Source organism: Lissotriton helveticus, chromosome 1_1 (genome assembly GCF_964261635.1).
Source record: "Lissotriton helveticus chromosome 1_1, aLisHel1.1, whole genome shotgun sequence".
NCBI lineage: Eukaryota > Metazoa > Chordata > Amphibia > Caudata > Salamandridae > Lissotriton > Lissotriton helveticus.
In genome coordinates this window covers 918,634,634-918,653,518 of record NC_136057.1, presented here as the reverse complement: position 1 = coordinate 918,653,518, position 18,885 = coordinate 918,634,634, and the positions used below count along the sequence as shown (strand labels likewise).

At 46.4% G+C, this 18,885-nt stretch overlaps 1 protein-coding gene across 1 annotated transcript in view; it reads right to left on the bottom strand.

Annotated features, from left to right (window-relative positions):
• HELB (DNA helicase B) overlaps positions 1–18,885 on the bottom strand; it is a 362,767-nt gene that overhangs the window by 58,757 nt on the left and 285,125 nt on the right. The window contains exons 9-10 of the mRNA XM_078676353.1: positions 2,147–2,206; positions 315–579 (exon numbers count right to left, since the gene is read on the bottom strand). Coding sequence (XP_078532479.1) covers positions 315–579; positions 2,147–2,206 — 325 coding nt within the window. The remainder of the gene's footprint in view (positions 1–314; positions 580–2,146; positions 2,207–18,885) is intronic.

The window sequence follows — 18,885 nt, the reverse complement described above, 5'->3', positions numbered from 1 at the left end:
TCTTTATTCCTCACTTGGTCCCACAAAAACGCTGTTAAGCGAGGTGGAAGTGGGCACAGCACAAACAGCTGAACGTCGGAGCATGACTGCAAATTTATAGCTCGAAATGTTTCGTGACTGGAAAGCGACGGGATATTGGCACATTTATGTTCATAAGAATTTACAGGAAAACAAATATATGTATACCTGCACTAATAGTATGAAAGAAAATGTTAAAATCAACAATTCTGAGCAACTTGTAGATTTATCTCACAACAGACATTGTCATTAAAAGAAAATACACCTCTCCTTCCATAACTACTGAAAGTACTTACAGCAGTAATGAAAAATACTTCTCCATTGCAAAGTCTTTCTTCATTGCAATCCATGCGCCGGGGGTCTGAGTTTTCTTGTGTGGTTTCATTGTTCCATGGGGCCCTCTCTCCTGTGGCACATGGAACCTGTCCATCATCGAGGATTAAGGTTTGGTCTTCTATAGCTGTATCGGATTTTGTAGGAGGGACCAGATCTTTGATGTAGGCATTCTTTGTGCAACACACCTTATCTCGACATTGGAACTCAGACCTCTTTTTTAGGTTTCTGAAAAAGGGTAAACAATATGTTAACAGTCATTTATAAAACCTTTAGACTTGTGAAAAGATTCAGCTTTTCACGCCAGAAGATATAGGATTCCCTTTTAAATCTCTAAATTACTGTCACAAAATCGATTATGTCCGTACCAATCAAGCAGTTTATAAACTACTTTAATATGCTCCTAAAACGCTGAGCTCAAAAAACACTTACTTTAAAGTATTGGGAAGGGCATTTTGTTAAGAATGATAATAAGTGACTGAAGCTCTGCAGATTTGGATGGATTTCCTTGATGATTTTGCAATAACGGTTGGATCAGAGATGGGGACTCCCACACGAGTAAGCCTGGAGAAGAACTCAAATAATGCACAAGAATGGACATATTCATTACAAGTTCTAGTTATTAATAATATCCTTTTTGGTGGGAAACGTTGTCATGCCGCAAAGTGTATTGTGATCCAGCGGGAAACAATCAATGTAGGGTTTGCGATACTCCAGATTAGTACTATGTTTATTTCGGAGTGGGGGATACCAGGACTATACATGTATATGCCAAAGTGCTCGACTCCCTGTGATTGCTTGCTGCGGTCTATTCTTTCTTTGTTTTTTTGCATATAAACGAAACACTCATGAAAAAATAAAAAATAATATAATCAGCACACTACAAAATGAACTTGGATGCTTGAATGATCAAAACTTGCCCAATTCATTAGCACTCACTTTATCAACATAAGAAGAATCTATTACTGAGTCACCCTAGCCAAAATTCAAGTATAGGATATCCCAGACGGGGCCCACTGAGCAGTCAATACTGATTTTGAAGTACACACATATTTAACATGTGAGTCCTGCAACACCAATGTGTTTAACCAAGATGTACTTGAATTGGGTTCTGTAAATGATGGGGAAACGATGGGGGTTGACTAATGTAACCGGTAAGTATGTCTTGAGGCAGGGTATTTTAATGTACCTAAATAAAAAGGCACAAAAAAGAGATTAGCAAAGTACTGAGGACAGCTCAAAAAAGTAAGCTCAATGTGTACAATGTTTTCGACACTGCGTAAATTTGGACATGGACATCTCTCTGGAGACACCCATCTTATTTCAACAAGAAGAGAAACGCCCATGAGTCCTCTTAGATCCAAAAGGATATTGGCAATTATTAGATTGCAATTTAATCAACAATCTTCAATGTTAACACCCCTTTATTAGTCAGTAGCTTGTTTTTCTTCTTTGTAAAGATCACAAGCTCTTATGGCCTTGCTTCTTTGAATGCGTTTTCCATTTGTTGAAAAATACTTTTTTTTATATATCTCACTAACTTTAGAAGCTGTGCTTCGTCTTTCACAGCCCTAAAACTCTAAATCCAATTCACTAAAATCCGAATTTTCTGTTGATTAGAGTCTCCACTTATATTAACTACAACAGTTCTCTGCTCCCGATTGGACATGTACTTTTTTCCAAAGTACTTCTTTAATAAACTTTCTGCAGTGAGCAGTATATTCGGTACAACAAAAAAGACAAAAATACTTCACAGAACCAGACTTAATAATATATTCTTTGCCACTCAACTTACAATGTGGAATGCCCAGAATAGTGCCGACAGCAAAGTTCGTTTATCAGATCGCAGTCCATCCTACAAAAAAGGACATATATATTATAAGCAGGACACAGTTCAGAAAATATATTTACTAATCGATATTGAAAACAAAGGGTTAAAAGTGAAAAAGGCCACGGTGTAAGGACAAAACAATAACAGAAAACATATTGATTTATTGCTGTGACTTGCTTAAAGCAAAACAATATTTTATTTTTAGGAAGTTTTACATGTAGGTTTAAATGGTCTTGATATAAACTAAAATGATACTTACAATAATATTTTTTTTTTTGTAGAGTTTTATATAGCGCGAACTAGAACCGAACCGAATCAGTTATCAGAGCGCTTTACATAGCACCAGTTACGTTACATGAGGACACACTTTCATTTTTTTAGTACACAATTAAGAACATCCAAACTGCTTTCGATTTAGCACCACACCGAATGTTAAATGAATATTCCAATTTAACGTCTCAATCCAACGTGTTCTCAGCCCATTTTTAGGTCGACCCTTAGCACAGCGCGCATGCGCTGTTCTAAGGAGAGGGCCTCTTGGAGCTGACCAGCACTTTGTGCACGAGAAAGCAAGTTCGTGCTCAAAGTCCTGATATTCCATTGGCCTTTGCTTGCGTTTTTGTAAAAAGACAGCACGCAATTGGCCAAAGGCATCTTTTTGTCCCAGCTTTTTGAGACAATGTTGACGTCCATGGCCTAGGGCGGTTACGCGCAGCAGCGGCATCTGTTTGCAATTATCGTACCCGGGCACGATAATTGGAAACAGATGGGCTGCTGCTCACAAGCGCGCGCGCACAATACTCGTCTTATTTTACAGAGCACCTGCCATCTTTGTGATTCCATGATGGTCCTGTGTCTGCTCGAGGCAGATTAGTTTACACCTGGTTCCCAGTAAATACTTGGTGTCTCGTTCACTAATGTCCCCACACGTCTCTAGAGGTGAACATGTCACACCTCTTATCTTTTGCAATTTTGTGATATTATCAACTAATTGGGAGATCGTTGGACGGCGAGGATGCTAAAATCACACTGTGCCTTCAAAATCACCTAAATTGGAGAGCAGGTAGAAATAGTGTTTTAGTGTCAAGCAAGGAAATTGCACAAATCACCTAATCAGCTATTTCTGTTGCCACCTTTTTCTACAAAGAACTCTAAACTCGCCTCATTCTGATTCATATTCTGAACGGAGAGGGAGGTGCGATGTCATTAAAGTCAGTGGCTTCAAATAAAAGAGTCACACTTTTTATTAGCACGGGACAGGCACCGATGTAGGTTGATAAATCAGGCACAGGGAAAGGAAAGTCAGTCCGAAAATGATAGACCCAAAGCATTAAACAGACATTTTGTGAGTATATAGTATGTCTGTCTTTTACAGTATATAGTATGTCTGTCTTTTACAAATGGACAACATCCTGAGGCCTTGAGCAATGAAAACAGCATTTCCTGAAGCTCGAGATGATTCCCGCACCCGCCTCCTTCTCACCCAGGGGGCCACAAAAAGACAGCAGGACTTCACTAAGTTATCCTTTTGTGGGGCATGGCAACGCTTCTTCTTGACACAGCACGGGGCACCCCACCTCCCGCCTGGCACAGTATTGTATTTGGGGCTGCGCCACATGTACAGGACACAAGCTTCCCAGGGACGGATGCCTCCTTCGAAACATTTGAAGACAAACTTTACCGATTGTGCTTTCTATTGTGTGAAAACATTAAAGAATTTGGGTAACCCAATGGACCCTTGAAGGTTTGGGCAGTAGACAGTAAAGGGTAAGGATTGACTACAAGGGGTTTTATTTGTACACTAATTCAGTTTATTTGCTAGCGTGAGTCTTAAAGTTCATTGTCAGCAATCTAACTCAAATGTATCCATAGGATAACAGTGATATATATTAATATTAATCACACAGAAAGAAAAGAAGAAGCAGCACACGGGAGATGCTATTTATATGAAAATATATTGTATTTTGTATGTCAGAAATCAATTCACGGGGATACATCAAGTAGTAAATTGTAAGCAAAATGTCGTGAACAGATGTATAAACAAATCAGTTCATAACAAGACATCAGCTCCTATAAATGAAAACGAGCAACTAAGACCATTAATGCACAAGAGTTACTCTGAAGAACATAAATTGCTTGGGAGATGATGACGAGGCCGACGTTTCGGTCTTTGTTGCAGTTGTCTATAAGACCATCATCAGGACAATTGTGTATTGCAGAGGAAGCCCCTTAAAAATTTGTGATGAAGGTGGAATTGCTAAGTTCATATAGCTAATGGGTGAAGATAAGTAACTGCAGAGATCTGCAGTATTCTTGAAGTCAGTGTTAATTAAATCAAGCCAGCGATCCAGCACCAATGAGGGAAAGCTTTTGAAATAGAAAGTTGTCCTTGTCAATTTACGGCTTCAGCAGCACACCGATAGCGATCCAGCAACTGTTTTCGCCCTTGGTTGCTGGGTCAATATTGGTGTCCCTCAAAATCTCCCCTTACCCGGACACACCGCTGTTACCTGCACGGACCGCGGCTGATATAAAGACCTGTTTGATCAAAAGGAAAATTAGGAAGGACGGTTGTTATTACTGTTCAACGTGAATCCAGGAGTTCATTATTTTAGAGGGTCTTCTGAAATCTTCCACTCTGGTCATTTTCTCTACGTCGCACAAGAACTCAGCCCTACAAAGGCTAAAGATTTGCCACCAGCAAACAATCGTGTCTAATTTGTGGTGAAGTCCATCTACCAGAGGAGGCTGGGGCATATCAACAACAAGAATTGCAGGGCTATTTTCAGTATTTCATTGGCATCAAATAAGATACTAGTGGGTCAGGTGGAGGATTTGGTGAGGATCAACATTTACTGGAGCCAAGTGTTTTTCAGAAGGATTGAATCTCCACATCACAGGTTTTCTGGCTCTTCATTTACAGGCTGGGACTGGAGGAAGCAGGCACAAACCTACCTTTAGGAATGTTGTCCGGAAATGAAGTTGGCATGTACACTCTTGATAATAAAGGTTGATCCTAATTATCCTCTGTGCAGAGCAAAAGCTCAGTTTCCAGTTGTTCAGAACATTTCTATGGGTTTTGCAATCAATATCAACTTTCCTAGAAGAGAGATGTACTACGTGGCCCACAGGCCCAACCTTATCCTCAATCAAGTCATATCCCTGTTTGTATAGGGGAGAGCCAGGTCATCAGAAGCAGCAACTACAATTGAGGAGTCTTGGGATGCTTGCAACTAATGATTACAAGGAACATAGGTTTACTGGACTGGCTGATGTTTCTTCAGCTCTCAATTAGGCTTCAATGGATTCATAGCACATTTTGATAGCAAGGTTGCTACAGCCCAGTGAGGCCTACACTACTATGAACGCTTATAAGTCAGCCATTGTCTATGGGCAGATGTAGGTGGGTGCTGCCAAACTAGGAAAACATCTGTTGCTGTGTCTCCTTCTATGAAGTATTCAAAGTAATAGTCCTCCCATCTTTGTTCAACATCACAACTATGACATGTAGCCAATCACTGGTTACATGACAGCACTTTTCCTCTTAATATCATGGAAGAAACCATAGGATGTTCTGCCTTGTCTTCCACAGGAGTGTCAGATGTCTAGATTTGGTGGTGAAGTCATTTATACCATATACCTTGTATATTGTTCACAATACTATGGCTAACATAAGAGCAGGAGTTTAAATGCCCTTTCCAGTGTGAATTAAATTATGTGTGGTTCAGTGACCTGAGCGTAATTTTAGTTAAGGACTTTCACTCGAAATATGGGTCAGTTTGTGATTTAATTCAGAAAACCTTATACACAACATGATTGTCAGTTAGGTTATATGGCTCATGAAGCAGGCAGGCATCAACGCATCTTAATTTGAAGCCTACTCAGCACGGGTGGGCATGATGGCACAGGAATATGGTCTACCATGTTTGATAACCTGTGGGCAACAGAACTGTCCAGGAAATCTTTTTTTTTTGTACTTTTAAGTTAATCAGATCGCCTTACTGATTTTTGACATGAATTAAAAATAGCACATGTTAAGCTATTTGTCTCCGCACAACCTGGGTTTTTTGCTGCTAAGTCTGATTGTTAAATTTTGTGTGATGTTTAGTAGGTGGGGGGGAAGAGGTCACTGTTTTCTAGTTTCTTTCAGGTCTGACATCAGGACTTCAAAACACTGATTGACATATCCTAGGCAATTATCTGTTTCTTTGTTGAACTTGTTTGAAATTGTGATTCCTCGTTTGTTGGATCTACAAGCTTAGTGGTTCCCACAGAGGAAAATAGAGGGCACTGATACCTCATATTGGAGGTTGAGACAAAATAGCTTTTGAGAAACAAATTTGTTTCCAATAGGTTTCTCCGGAATTAAGTATTTCTTTAGTATATCTGATGAGTCTGGTGAAGGAAAGAAAAAAGCGTAATGGATGAAATAGTGCAGAACAGAGAGCACAGAGTCTTCTGCATTCTGTATAATCTACTAATGATCCAAAAGTTGGGCAATGTCTACTTGACTCCGAGGTAAAACATTTTATTTTTTTTAAAACTTCTTAAGCGGGATAACAAAATTTTTTGAAATCTTGATCTGGTAGAATTTGTCCCAAACACAGTTATGTTTTTTAACCTCAATTTCTTATATTAAGGACTGCAGATTCAGTATTAGCAGCTGTTGTGTCAGGCCAGAGGATGAAGCCGACAGCAGCATACTGTTGCTATTCACAAACATCTGTCCTTGCTAGCAGAACAAGCTACTTACCTTTGTCTCTGTAAGAGACATATATTAGTTATAGATTCTGTATCTTAGAATTACCCCCAGACATCAGACTGGATCAGGAGAATTTTCTTTAGCAGTACCCATGCACGTCGGTAGGTGGCGTCGGTCGACTCTGCGTCTATCATCGGTGTCGTGTTCGCCGGGATGGAGACGCAGTGCCTACTTAGATGCCGCCGCCCCTGCACGCCGACGTTCTGACACGACTTTCCACGCAAGAATCACAGAGCCATGAAAGACACTGGCCACTGGTGTGCCACACTAGGGCCCTGAAAGGGAGTCCCTCTCACTAGAAGTCAGTTTGCAGAGCGGTAAGGAATCTATAACTAATAAATGTCTCCTGCAGATAAATCATTACCAAAGGTAAGTAACTTGTTCATCTGAAAGAGACAATTAGTTATAGTTTCCTTAACTTAGAATAGATACCCCAGCAATACCAACCCCGGAGGAGGGACTGCAAGCCAAGTTCACACCAGAAAGTCCTGGAGGACAGAATACGCAAAGTATCCATCCCTCCGGTCTTGACTATCCAGGCAGTAATGCCTTGTGAACATGTGCACAGAAGCCCACATGGCCGCCTGGCAGATGTCAATGAGTGGGACCCTATGTGACAAAGCAGTAGTTTCCGCCCAGGCTCTGGTGGAATGAGCCTGCAGCCCCACCGGAGGTTCCTTTTTAGCTAAAGCGTAACAAATCTTTATAAAAAGAACGACCCATCAAGAGATGGTATGCTTTTGTACAGCCTGACCTTTCTTGGCACCCACATAGCCAACAAAGAATTGATCGTCCACCCGGAAATTCTTCATGCAGTCAAGGTAGAAAGACAGCGAACGTTTCGGGTCCAGACGGTGGAGTCTCCCCTCCTCCTTGGAAGAGTGTGGAGGTGGAAAAAAGGTGGGCACAGTGATAGTCTATCCGAAGGTAAAAGGAGTGACAACTTTAGGTAGGAACGAGGGTCTCTTTCGAAGTACCACTTTGTCCGGATGCACCGAGAAGAAGGAATATGCTACTTACCAGTATGCATCTGTTCTTGGCATGTAGGGCTGCTGACATTCATATCTGAGCATAGATAGCCGCCTAGTGTTGGGTCCGGATTATTCACCATGTTGTCCTGGAAGAGTCTTCGAAGTATCACGAGATAGGTGACTCCTCCCCTGGACTTCAGTGCGCATGGGCATCTTCTCCATCTTCAGATTGTTTTTCGACATTGTGGCAGAGATGGAGATAGTAAAGTAAGAGATGGCCATGCAAAAGATAATGCTGCAGCTGCGACAGGCACCGGGGAGGAGGGTGGGCGATATGAATGTCAGCAGCCCTACATGCCAAGAACAGATGCATACTGGTAAGTAGCATATTCCATTCGAGGCAAGTGGGCTGCTGAATTCATATCTGGGCATAGACTGTATAGCAGTATCTCCTCTAGCGGTGGTTACCTGTGCCAGCTGCAGCAGTTTGAAAGAGAGTTTTGAGGAAAGCCTGACCTACACCAGCTTGCTGCCTTGCCTGCACGTCTACACGGTAGTGTTTTGTGAAAGTGTGTATGGTGGTCCATGTGGCTGCTCTACATATGTCCTCAAGAGGGATATTTCCTAGGAAAGCCATGGATGCCCCCATTTTCCTCGTAGAGTGTGCTCTTGGGGGTACGGTTAAAGTGCGTTTTGCTTTTTGATAACAAATTTGAATGCATTTAACTATCCATCTGGCTATTCCTGACTTTGATAAGGGATTCCCTTTATGTTGTGGTGAAAAAGCAACAAATAATTGCTTTGTTTTCCTAAATGATTTTGTTCTGTCCACATAATAAAGCAGAGCTCTCTTTACGTCCAGTGTGTGTAGGGCTCTTTCCGCTACTGACTGTGGATTTTGGAAGAACACTGGCAGTTCTATTGACTGATTAATATGGAAAGTTGAAACGACTTTTGGCATAAATTTAGGGTTTGTTCGAAGAACCACCTTGTTAGCATGTATTTGCATGAATGGTTCTTGAATTGTTAATGCTTGTAGCTCACTAACTCGCCTGAGTGAGGTAATGGCAAACAAGAATGCCACCTTCCATGTTAGAAATTGCAATTCGCATGAGTGTAAAGGTTCGAAAGGAGGCCCCATAAGTCTGGCAAGTAATATATTTAGGTTCCAGACTGGGGAAGGTGGGTACCTTGGAGGAATCAACCTTTGAAGATCCTCCATAAAAGCCTTGATTGCTGGTACTCTAAATAGTGAAAGGTGTTGTCTGTTTTGAAGGTATGCTGCTATAGCAGCAAGGTGTAGTCTTATTGAAGAGTAGGCTAGGTTGCATCTGTGAAGATGCAGTAGGTAACATATAATGTTCTGAATGGAAGCATCTAATGGGTTGATTTGGTTATTGTTGCAGTAAATAAAAAATCTCTTCCATTTAGCTGCATAGCATGCTCTAGTAGATGGTCGTCTTGCCTCCTTAATGATGTTCATACAGTCTGGAGGCAAGTTAAGGTATCCAAATTCTAAGACTTCAGGAGCCAGATCGCTAGGTTCATCTGATTGGGATCTGGGTGTCTGATTTCTCCATGGTTCTGAGTTAGAAGATGGGGTGCGAGGCGCAGCCTTTGATGAAGAACTACTGAAAGCTCCAAGAACGTTGTGTACCACGGCTGTCTCGCCCCTGAGGGAGCAACTAGGATTAGTGTGAGTGACTGTTGCCGCAGTTTGCGTGCCACCAGCGGGATCAGTGGTGCTGGGGGAAAAGCGTACGCAAATCTGCCTGACCAGTTCATCCATATCGCATTGCCCTGTGACAGCGGATGTGGGAATCTGGCGGCAAAGTACCGGCATTTTGAGTTTTGGTTTGTGGCAAACAGGTTTATTTCTGGGTGCCCCCACTTTTCGAAGAATGGCTGGAGAACTTGGGGGTGAATCTCCCATTCGTGAAGTTGTTGGCTGTGTCTGCTGAGCAGATCCGCTATTTGATTGTCTTTCCCTGGGAGGTGTTCTGCCAGGAGAAAGATGTCTTTTGGAATTGCCCACTTCCATATGCTCTGTGCTAAATGGGATAGCTGTGGGGAGTGTGTTCCTCCCTGCTTCTGGATATAGTACATGGCTGTCATGTTGTCCGTCCGGATCAACACAGTCTTGTTGTACAGGTATTTTTGGAATGCTTTCAGAGCTAGGAATATTGCAAGCAACTCTAGTTGGTTGATATGCAGTTTCTTTTGTTTGATTGTCCATAGCCCTTGTACTGTGTATTGAAGTAGATGGGCTCCCCAACCTGTCAGTAATGCGTCCGTTGTTAGTACTAGTTGTGGAACCTGCTCTTAGAACAGTCGCCCCTTGGAAAGGTTTTGTGGGTTCCACCACTGCAGAGAGTTGTAAGCGCGACTGTCTACCAACACTAGGGGCCAGATGTAGGTAATTCCGATTTACCTACTCTTAAATACCGAATCATACAGATTCGGTATTTAAGAGTAGGTAAATTGGAAGTAGGCAGATGTAGGTAATTTTTCTTTTACAAATACTGATTCTGTAAGATTCGGTATTTACCGATTCGGTAAATACCGAATCGGTATTTCCCATTGATTCCTATGGGCCTTGAAGCCCTTAGGAATCAATAGGAAATACCGATTCGGTATTTACCGAATCGGTAAAAACCGAATCCTGGCAGGGGGAACGGGGTGTCACTTTGACACCCTGTAGCACCCCAATTGCAGGCTTGTGTGCCATGTGGCACACAGACATGCCCTAAGGGCATGTCTGTGTGTCACATGGCATAGGTGTACATGCACAGATGTGCATGTACACTGGAATTCGATATTTTACCACCCAATCGGATTGGGTGCTAAATACCGACTCCTAAAGGGCCTGTGGCACTCTTTGAAGTGCCACCTACATATTGATTTGCAGAATCGGTATATTTCCCGATTCGGTATTTTACCGATTCTGTAAATTTACCGAATCGGTAAATATACCGATTCTGTAAATAAAAAGCCCCCTACATCTCCATTTGCAAATACCGGTCGGTAACAGCCGAAATCGGCCGTTACCGACCGGTATTTGCCGACCTACATCTGGCCCTTGGTCTTTTAGTTGTCCTTGAGCTTGGTTCCACTGCCTTGATAGGCATTCTTGCAATGGACACATTTGTAGTCGGGCATGGGGGACAATGAATATGCAGGACGCCATCATGTCTATGAGTTGCATGAAGACTTGAGCTGGCAAAGAGTGTTGGGGCTGAAATTTGCAAATGAGCATCTGCATGCTGATTATCCTTGCTGAGTTTGGATATGCCTTTGCTACTGAGGTGTCTATAGTAGCTCCCAGATATTGTTGTGTGTGGGATGGTTGTAGATGCGATTTTGGGTAGTTTATCGAGAAGCCTAGGCTGTGTAGCAGCTGAAGTGTTTGAGACGTGTCTTTTGCACACCGTTCGTACGATTTTGCTTGTATCAGCCAATCGTCTAGGTATGGGAACACGTGGATGTGTTGCCTCCTGAGATGTGCAGCTACTGTCACTAAGCACTTTGTAAACACTCTTGGAGCCGTGGTTACCCCGAAGGGGAGAACCTTGAATTGGTAGTGTTGACCTTCTATTGCGAACCTGAGGTATTTCCTGTGAGCTGGATGGATGGGTATGTGAAAATATGCATCCTTGAGGTCCAATGTTGCTAGGAAGTCTCCTTGCTGGAGCAGCGGGAGCACTTGCTGTAGTGTGACCATATGGAAGTGCTCCGACAGTATTATTGATTTAGGGGTCTGAGGTCCAATATTGGCCTGAGTGAACCGTTCTTCTTGGGAATAAGGAAGTATAGTGAGTATACTCCTCTCCCTTGGTGTTGGAAAGGGACTGGCTCTATGGCCCCCTTTTCCAGCATGCATCTCACCTCTTGTTGTAGCAGGGTGATATGTTCCTTGGACATAGGACGGTGCCAGGGTGGTATGTTTGGTGGAGTAGAGGTGAGTTCTAGGCAATAGCCATACTGGATAATTTGTCTTACCCACCTGTCTGTGGTAATTGAGTTCCAGACAGGTAGGAACTGTTGGATTCTGCCTCTGACTGGTGTTAGATAGTCTGGAGGTAGTGTGATGAAGTCACTGTTTTGTGGCAGTGGAGGCTCTGGTGTTATTGCCTCTACGTCCTCGTCCCTTATTATTGTTGCCCCTATAACCTCCTCAGTTGGAGTTTTTGTTAAAGGAACCTTGTGTGTTGCTTTTGTATGTAGATGAGATTTGTGAAGTATTGCCTCGTGTAGCTGCTCTGTATGAGGAGCGTCAAAAGGAACCTCTGTGTTGTTGAAACTGCAATGCACCCATTGATTTTGCAATGTCTGCGTATCCTTCTTCATTTTGTCTAAAATGGTGTCGACTGCAGGCCCAAAAAGGAAGTCTTGATTGAATGGTTGGTTAAGAATGGTGGATTGCACCTCGTTCTTAAAGCCAGAAATGCGTAGCCATGCATGTCTTCGTAATAAGACGCTGGTGTTAATGGACCTGGCTGCAGTGTCTGCTGCGTCCAGTGCGCATTTAATGGAGGCGTTTGTAATACATTTTCCCTCCTGTATGAGGTCAGTGGCTTGTGCCTTGAAAGGCTCAGGCAGGTGTTGCATTAAGCTGGTCGTAGTGTGCCCTGTCGTAACGAGCTAGTAAAGCTTGTGTATTTACAATTCTCCATGAATTGGAGGCCTGGAATGCTACTCTTTTACCCGAGGCCTCTAGTATTTTGGACTCTTTATCAGGAGGTGGAGCTTCTCCTGTTGTCTGTGAGTTGGCCCGTTTGCGTGCGTTGGCCACCACTAGTGAATCTAATGGCAACTGACCTCTGATATAAGTAGGGTCTGTAGGGGCCGCTCTATATTTCTTTTCAATCCTGGGATTGATTACACGAGCTCTGGCTGTATCTTTAAATATGTCTGGCGTGTGTTTTAGGACCCCTTTCAACATAGGGAGTGTTCTGACATTTTTCTCAGTAGTGGGGAATGTGTCAAATAAAAAGTCCTCTTCTATAGGTTCATTGTGCATGTCTACGTTGTGGTACTGCTCTGCCCTATCTATCAGCTGGTTGAAGACAATGGTGTCGTCAGTAGGTGACGGCTTTGTTGAGTATGAGGAGGTGTCAGGGATGGGATGCGTGTCATATGGATCAGTGGGCTCTACCCATGGTTCATTTTGAGGGTTGGGATCCTCAGGATAGTTAATATCATATTGGGGATCTTCCCCTGTGTCGCCCTCATTGTACCCAGAGAGAGTAGGAGAGTAAGGAGCAAAAGGCGTAGTAGGCATAGTGGGATAGAAAGGAATGAAGGGTCTAGAGGGAGAAGTCCCAAAGTCCTTTTTCTTCAGAGGAATGGGGGAATGAGGCTCAGTGTCCAATGGCCTCTTTTTCCTGTGTAAAATAGTGACTTTACCAGTCTCAGGGTTGATGTATATTTTTGCCTGATCCTCTGATGGCTCTGGGTGGAAGAGTTCTTCTTCCACTGTCCGTGCCTGTGTCTTTGACTTTTTAGGCTCAGTCTTTTTTGGATCCGCCGCTGCCTTAGGGTCGACAACCTTTTTTGGTTCGACGACTTTCGGTGCCTTATTGCTCTTCTTCGGCTCGGGCTGTTTGTCCGGCTCGACGATTGATTGCTGATCGACCGGATCTTTAGGTTCGATGCGCTTTCTGTGCTCGCCAGGTTTTTTAGGCTGACTGTCTTTTGTCGAGTCGACGATTTTTCTCGGATCGACTGGTTTTTTAGGAGCACTTGTTTTTGGATCGGTGCCTTTGTTTGGCTCGATAACCTTTTTCGGCTGGGCCACAGGCTTCGGTACGACGCCCTCTGTGTCGGCGACCCTCTTCGGTTGGACGACTTTTGGCGCAGCTGCCTTCTTTGGGTCGACGGCCTGCTTCGGGTCGGCGCCCTTCGGTTCGGCAGCCTTCTTTGGCTCGACGGCCTTCTTTGGTTCCGCGCTTTTTGACTTGACGGCCTTCTTTGGGTCGACGCCCTTAGGCTGTATGGCCTTCTTCGGTTCGACGCCCTTCGGGTGGACGACCTTTTTGGGTTGTAGAACCTTCTTTGGGGTAACGTTACTTGGACCTGGGGTGTCTGAAGGCTTAGTCTTTGTTTTCGAAGCCGAGCCGGATGGCGGGGCTGCCGAATGATGTTTTGGATCTTGGCTAAGGCCTTTAGGCGATGCCTCGATCGGAGCCTTCGGTAACGGGCTAACTGGTGTCGGGAGCAATGTACTCACGATTTGCCCCGGTGGGATGTCGTGATCGGAGTCCAAGTGGTCCTCGACGGTGACGATCTCTAGATCCGAATCTTCTCCTTCTGGAAGTTCCTGTTCATCCTCGAAGATGTTGTCTGGTTCCAGTGCCTGTCGCTGCATTTCTTGCCTAGCGGCCCGTCAAATCCGGATTGTTTTCTTCGAACGGAATTGGGCGCATGATGGGCAGGTTTCTTCTTTGTGGTCTGGTGATAGGCACTTGTTGCATACTGAGTGTCTGTCAGTATGCGGGAAGTTGGAGTGGCATTGTGGGCACCTTTTGAACGGGCTCCTTTCCATCGACAGCAGGCCCACGTGGCGTCGAAAAGGCCCAACGGCCCGCGTCGAGATGGAAGGCTTGATCGAGTCAAGAAGTACAGAGCGAGAACAATACCATCGAAGTCGAAGGCCTTTTGGCCTCTAGAAAAGTTTAGTTTCGATTCTGAAGTTGGAGTACAAGAATAACATCCAAACCCAATGGCGGAAAAGAACAATCTGAAGATGGAGAAGATGCCGATGCGCACTGTAGTCCAGGAGAGAAGTCACCTATCTCGTGATACTTCGAAGACTCTTCCAGGACAGCAAGGTGCAATCATCCGGACCCAACACTAGGCGGCGATCTATGCACAGATATGAATTCAGCAGCCCGCATGCCTCGAACAGGGGGCTTAGAAATAAGATTCTGAATCTCACTCACACTGAAGCATTATGAAAGGAGATGTAGGAAAGAGATGAATAATGCCTTCAAAAAACCTACTAACAATAGGGGACTTGAACAAAGAGGGCTTATATGGTAGCCGAAGAAAATAAGAAATGGCTGTCAGGTAGCCTTTATGAGTGAGCAGAGCAGAGCCCTGCTGGTCCAAAGAGAGAAGGAACTAAAGAAACGGGATCCACAGCCTTTGCTGTGCACAATGCCACAAACTTGTTCTATCGACAATCGTATACCATTTTAGTGGCCGGACGCCTGGCTGCCAAGATGACATTACAGACTTCGGGAGGAAGGTCAAAAGCTGTCAACTGTCGCTGCTCAATCTCCATGCAAGGAGTTGGAGGCTGGACAGGTTCAGGTGGAGGACCGTCCCCTGTTGCTGCGACAGAAGATCTTCCCGAAGGGGCAGTCTGACCGGAGGATCGATAGCCATGCTCAGAAGCTCGGGGTACCAGACTCCTCGTGCCCAGTCCGGTGCCACAAGAATGACCTGGGCCCAGTTGCATCTGATCTTCTTCAGCACTCGGGGAAGAAGTGGTACAGACGGAAAGGCGTACAGGAAGCAGCAACTCCAACCGCAACGAAAAGCATCGCCAAGCGAGTGCCGCCTTGGAAACTCCAAAGCGCAAAACTGCTTACATTGTGCATTCTCTGCGGTGGCGAACACATCAAACCAAGGCTCTCCCTACTGCTGAAAGAGACCTGGCACCACCCCGGAGTGAAGATGCCATTCGTGATCCACCAGGCACCGACAGCTGAGTTTGTCTGCCCTGGCGTTCAGTGAACCTGTCAGGGTCATTCCCTGATGTTCCAGCCATGTTCAAAGGCAAAAAGCCTCATGACAAAGGGTCCACAACCACACCCTGCCCTGTTTGTTGCAGTACTACATGGTGTGATGTTGTCTGTGAGCATCAGCATTGCCTTTCCCTTGGGGGAGGGAAGAAATGCCTTCAGTGCCAAGCGTATCGCCAAAAACAGGTTGATATGGAGCCCGGACTTTACTGGAGACCAGAGTCCTCCGATCTCCGCACCTCCCAGGTGGCCGCCCCATTCCAGGAGTGATACATCGGTCACCACCGTGAGGTCTGATTGTGGAAGGGAGAAGGATCTGCCTCTGACCCAATCCTGGTTCGCTAACCACCACTGCAGTTGTCACGCAGTTCCCGAGATCTGGACATAGTCGGAAAGATTCTCCTGATGCTGCGCTCACTGGAACTTCAGGTCCATCTGCAGAGCCCGCATAAGCCACCTGCACTGGCCCACCAGCAGGATGCAGGAGGCCATGAGGCCCAGCAGGCTCAGGGTTGTTCTCACCGAAATCTGGGATAGAAGCTGAAACATTGGTATCATTGCCCGAATTTCCTGGACTCGCTGCTCGGGAGGATAGGCCCGAAACTTCACTGCACCCAGAACATCTCAGAAGAATGGGAGCAACTGAGAGGCAGTCAGGTGTGACTTCGGCACGTTGATAGTGAACCCCAGCGAATGCATGTGGTCCGCTGTAGTCTGGCGGTGGGAGACAACAACCTGGGGCGAGCCCGCCTTCAACAGCGAGTCGTCGAGTTAGGGGAAGACTGGAACCCCTGATCTGCACAGATGAGCTGCGACCACCGCAATCACATTTGTAAACACCCGAGGGGCACTGGTAGTGTCGAAGAGGAGCAAAGTGAAATCAAATGCTCATGGCCTACCGTGAACCGTATGTAACATCTGTGGGCTGGCAGGACGGGGATGTGGAAATATGCATCCTGCAAGTCCAATGCCACCATCCAGTCTCCAGGGTCGAGGGCAGATAGAACCTGACCCAAGGATAGCATTTTGAACTTCTTCCGGAGGAAGAGGATTCAGGGCTCTGAGGTCTAGGATAGGACGCAGGCCTTTGTCCTTCTTTAGCACCAGAAAGTAGGGGGAATAGCAACCACAACCTACTTCTAATGCAAGAATCCTCTCGATAGTTCCCTTGGCCAATACGGCTGAGACTTCCTGGCAGAAAAGCGCCAAATGATCCTGCGACATGCGATCGAAAGACAGTGTTATGGAGGGAGAGGTAGTCTCGAAAGGAGAGGGAGGAGCCCCTTCAGACTATCTGCAAAACCCACCGGTTTGACATGATGGATTGCCAGTGGGGGAGGTGATGGCAAATCCTGCCACCAACTGGCCGCTGATGGGCCTGAAAGGTCAGACTAGGATGGGTTGGAGGCTGCTGCAGGGGGGAAAGGGTGGACTGGCCTACCTGCTGGTTCCCAAACATGCGTCGCTGGGTCTCACGTCCACGGCCATGCAGAGGCGGGTCAGCTTGCGTGGACCGGTGGCTGGATAGGGTCGGACGTGGTGGGTGCCTTTTCCGTAGCCACAAAAGGGGTGAAAAGCAGACTGTGGTGGACGGGAGGACACAGCGAGGCCTACTGATCTGGCTGTAGCCAAAGAATCCTTAAAGCTCTCCAGTGCCGAGTCTGACTTGTCACCAAAAAGGTGATGGCCATTGAAGAGCATGTCTAGCAGAGTTGACTGAACATCCCCCGAAAACCAGACGTCCTCAACCAGGCATAGCGCCGCAGGGTCCCCGACGTGGCAATCATTCTGCCCAGTGAGCGGGTGGCATCCAGTCCACAGCGAATTGTCAATTTTTGCTGCGTCCCTCCCATCTGCCTTGGCTTGGGAGAGAATGGCCCGGGCCCCCCTCCGGGCACTGAAGCAGCACCTGAGCTACCGTATCCCAGACGGTATGGGAGTATCTGCCCAAGAGTCACGCGTATTCACAGACTGCAGTGCCAAGCTGGAGGAAAAGAACATGTGCTTCCCACAATGATCCAGCTTCTTGGATTCCCTGTCCCGGGGTGCAGAAGGGAATGCACCCTTGGAAGAAGAAGCTTGGACCACCAAGCTCTTGGGGGAAGGGTTTTCGGTGAGGAAAATGGGATTGTCCAGAGCCTGGCGGTGGCGGCGGGCAATTGTGCGTTCCACAGGAGCCTCTGTGCTGGGCTTGGACCAAATGCCCGAAAGAACGTCCATGAGGGCTTCACTGAAGGGCAAGAGAGGTTAAGAGGAAGTTGCCGGTAGCTGCCGGTTGAAGCACCTCTGTCAGGAGGTTAGTCCTGACTGCCACTGTAGAGAGCTCCAGGCCCAAGGCCTCAGCAGCCCTACGCACCACCACTGCATAGGACGCTCCCTCCTCTGTAGCCACAGTAGGGGGGGAGAAAGAATGCCAAGGTCTGGGGAGGTGTCCAAATCCTCTCTCCAGTCCGGTTCTTCCAGCTGGTCTGTCAAAGAGTCCCGCGGCCCCTCCCAGTCCTCATCACCCTCCTTAGGGCGATAGAGAACACCTGGGATGAACAAGGGAACAAAACTACCCTCTGGCCTGGGATTAGACGTCAGCCGATGTCGGTCTGGCTCCATGGTCCATCTCGGGGATAAGGATGGGACGGCGTCGGCTGGGGGCACGGCTGGTGCGGGGGTGGTCGAGTAAGGTTGACTGGCATCAATCGGATCAGGGCTGGATCCACGGGGGCCCTCTGGTGCTGGGGTCAGAGCCGCCGGCATGGTAGGCCACAGGCACTCAACCGACTCCGCAGGGTCCCAAGGGGCACCAGCAGAGGCAGGCTGCCCAAAACACAGTGGAGGGCTTCGTAGAATGCACAAAGCTAGGCACGGGACGCCTCAGCTTCCGGAAACAGGGGGAGGCACAGAGTCGTCCCCGAGTCAGGTGCCGGAGATGGAGCCTTAGAGTGACGACGCTCCGGATCCTGCGTTGTCTCAGCCAACTGATGGGGAGAAGGCGAACAGCGACGGTGCTTCTTTTGCCGCCTTCCTGTGCTTAGACTTACCCGAAGAGTGCGAAGACTTGGACAAGGTGTGGTGGCACCGCAACCAGTCTCAAGACCTTCCCCTCGAGCGAGACCGGGAGCGACACGGAGCCGACTGCTGGGCCTCCAAAAGATTTCGGGACTGCTCCCGCAAAGACTTCAGATTCCTGGCTCGTTATGGTTGCGCTTCAGGGACCAGATGCACATGAGG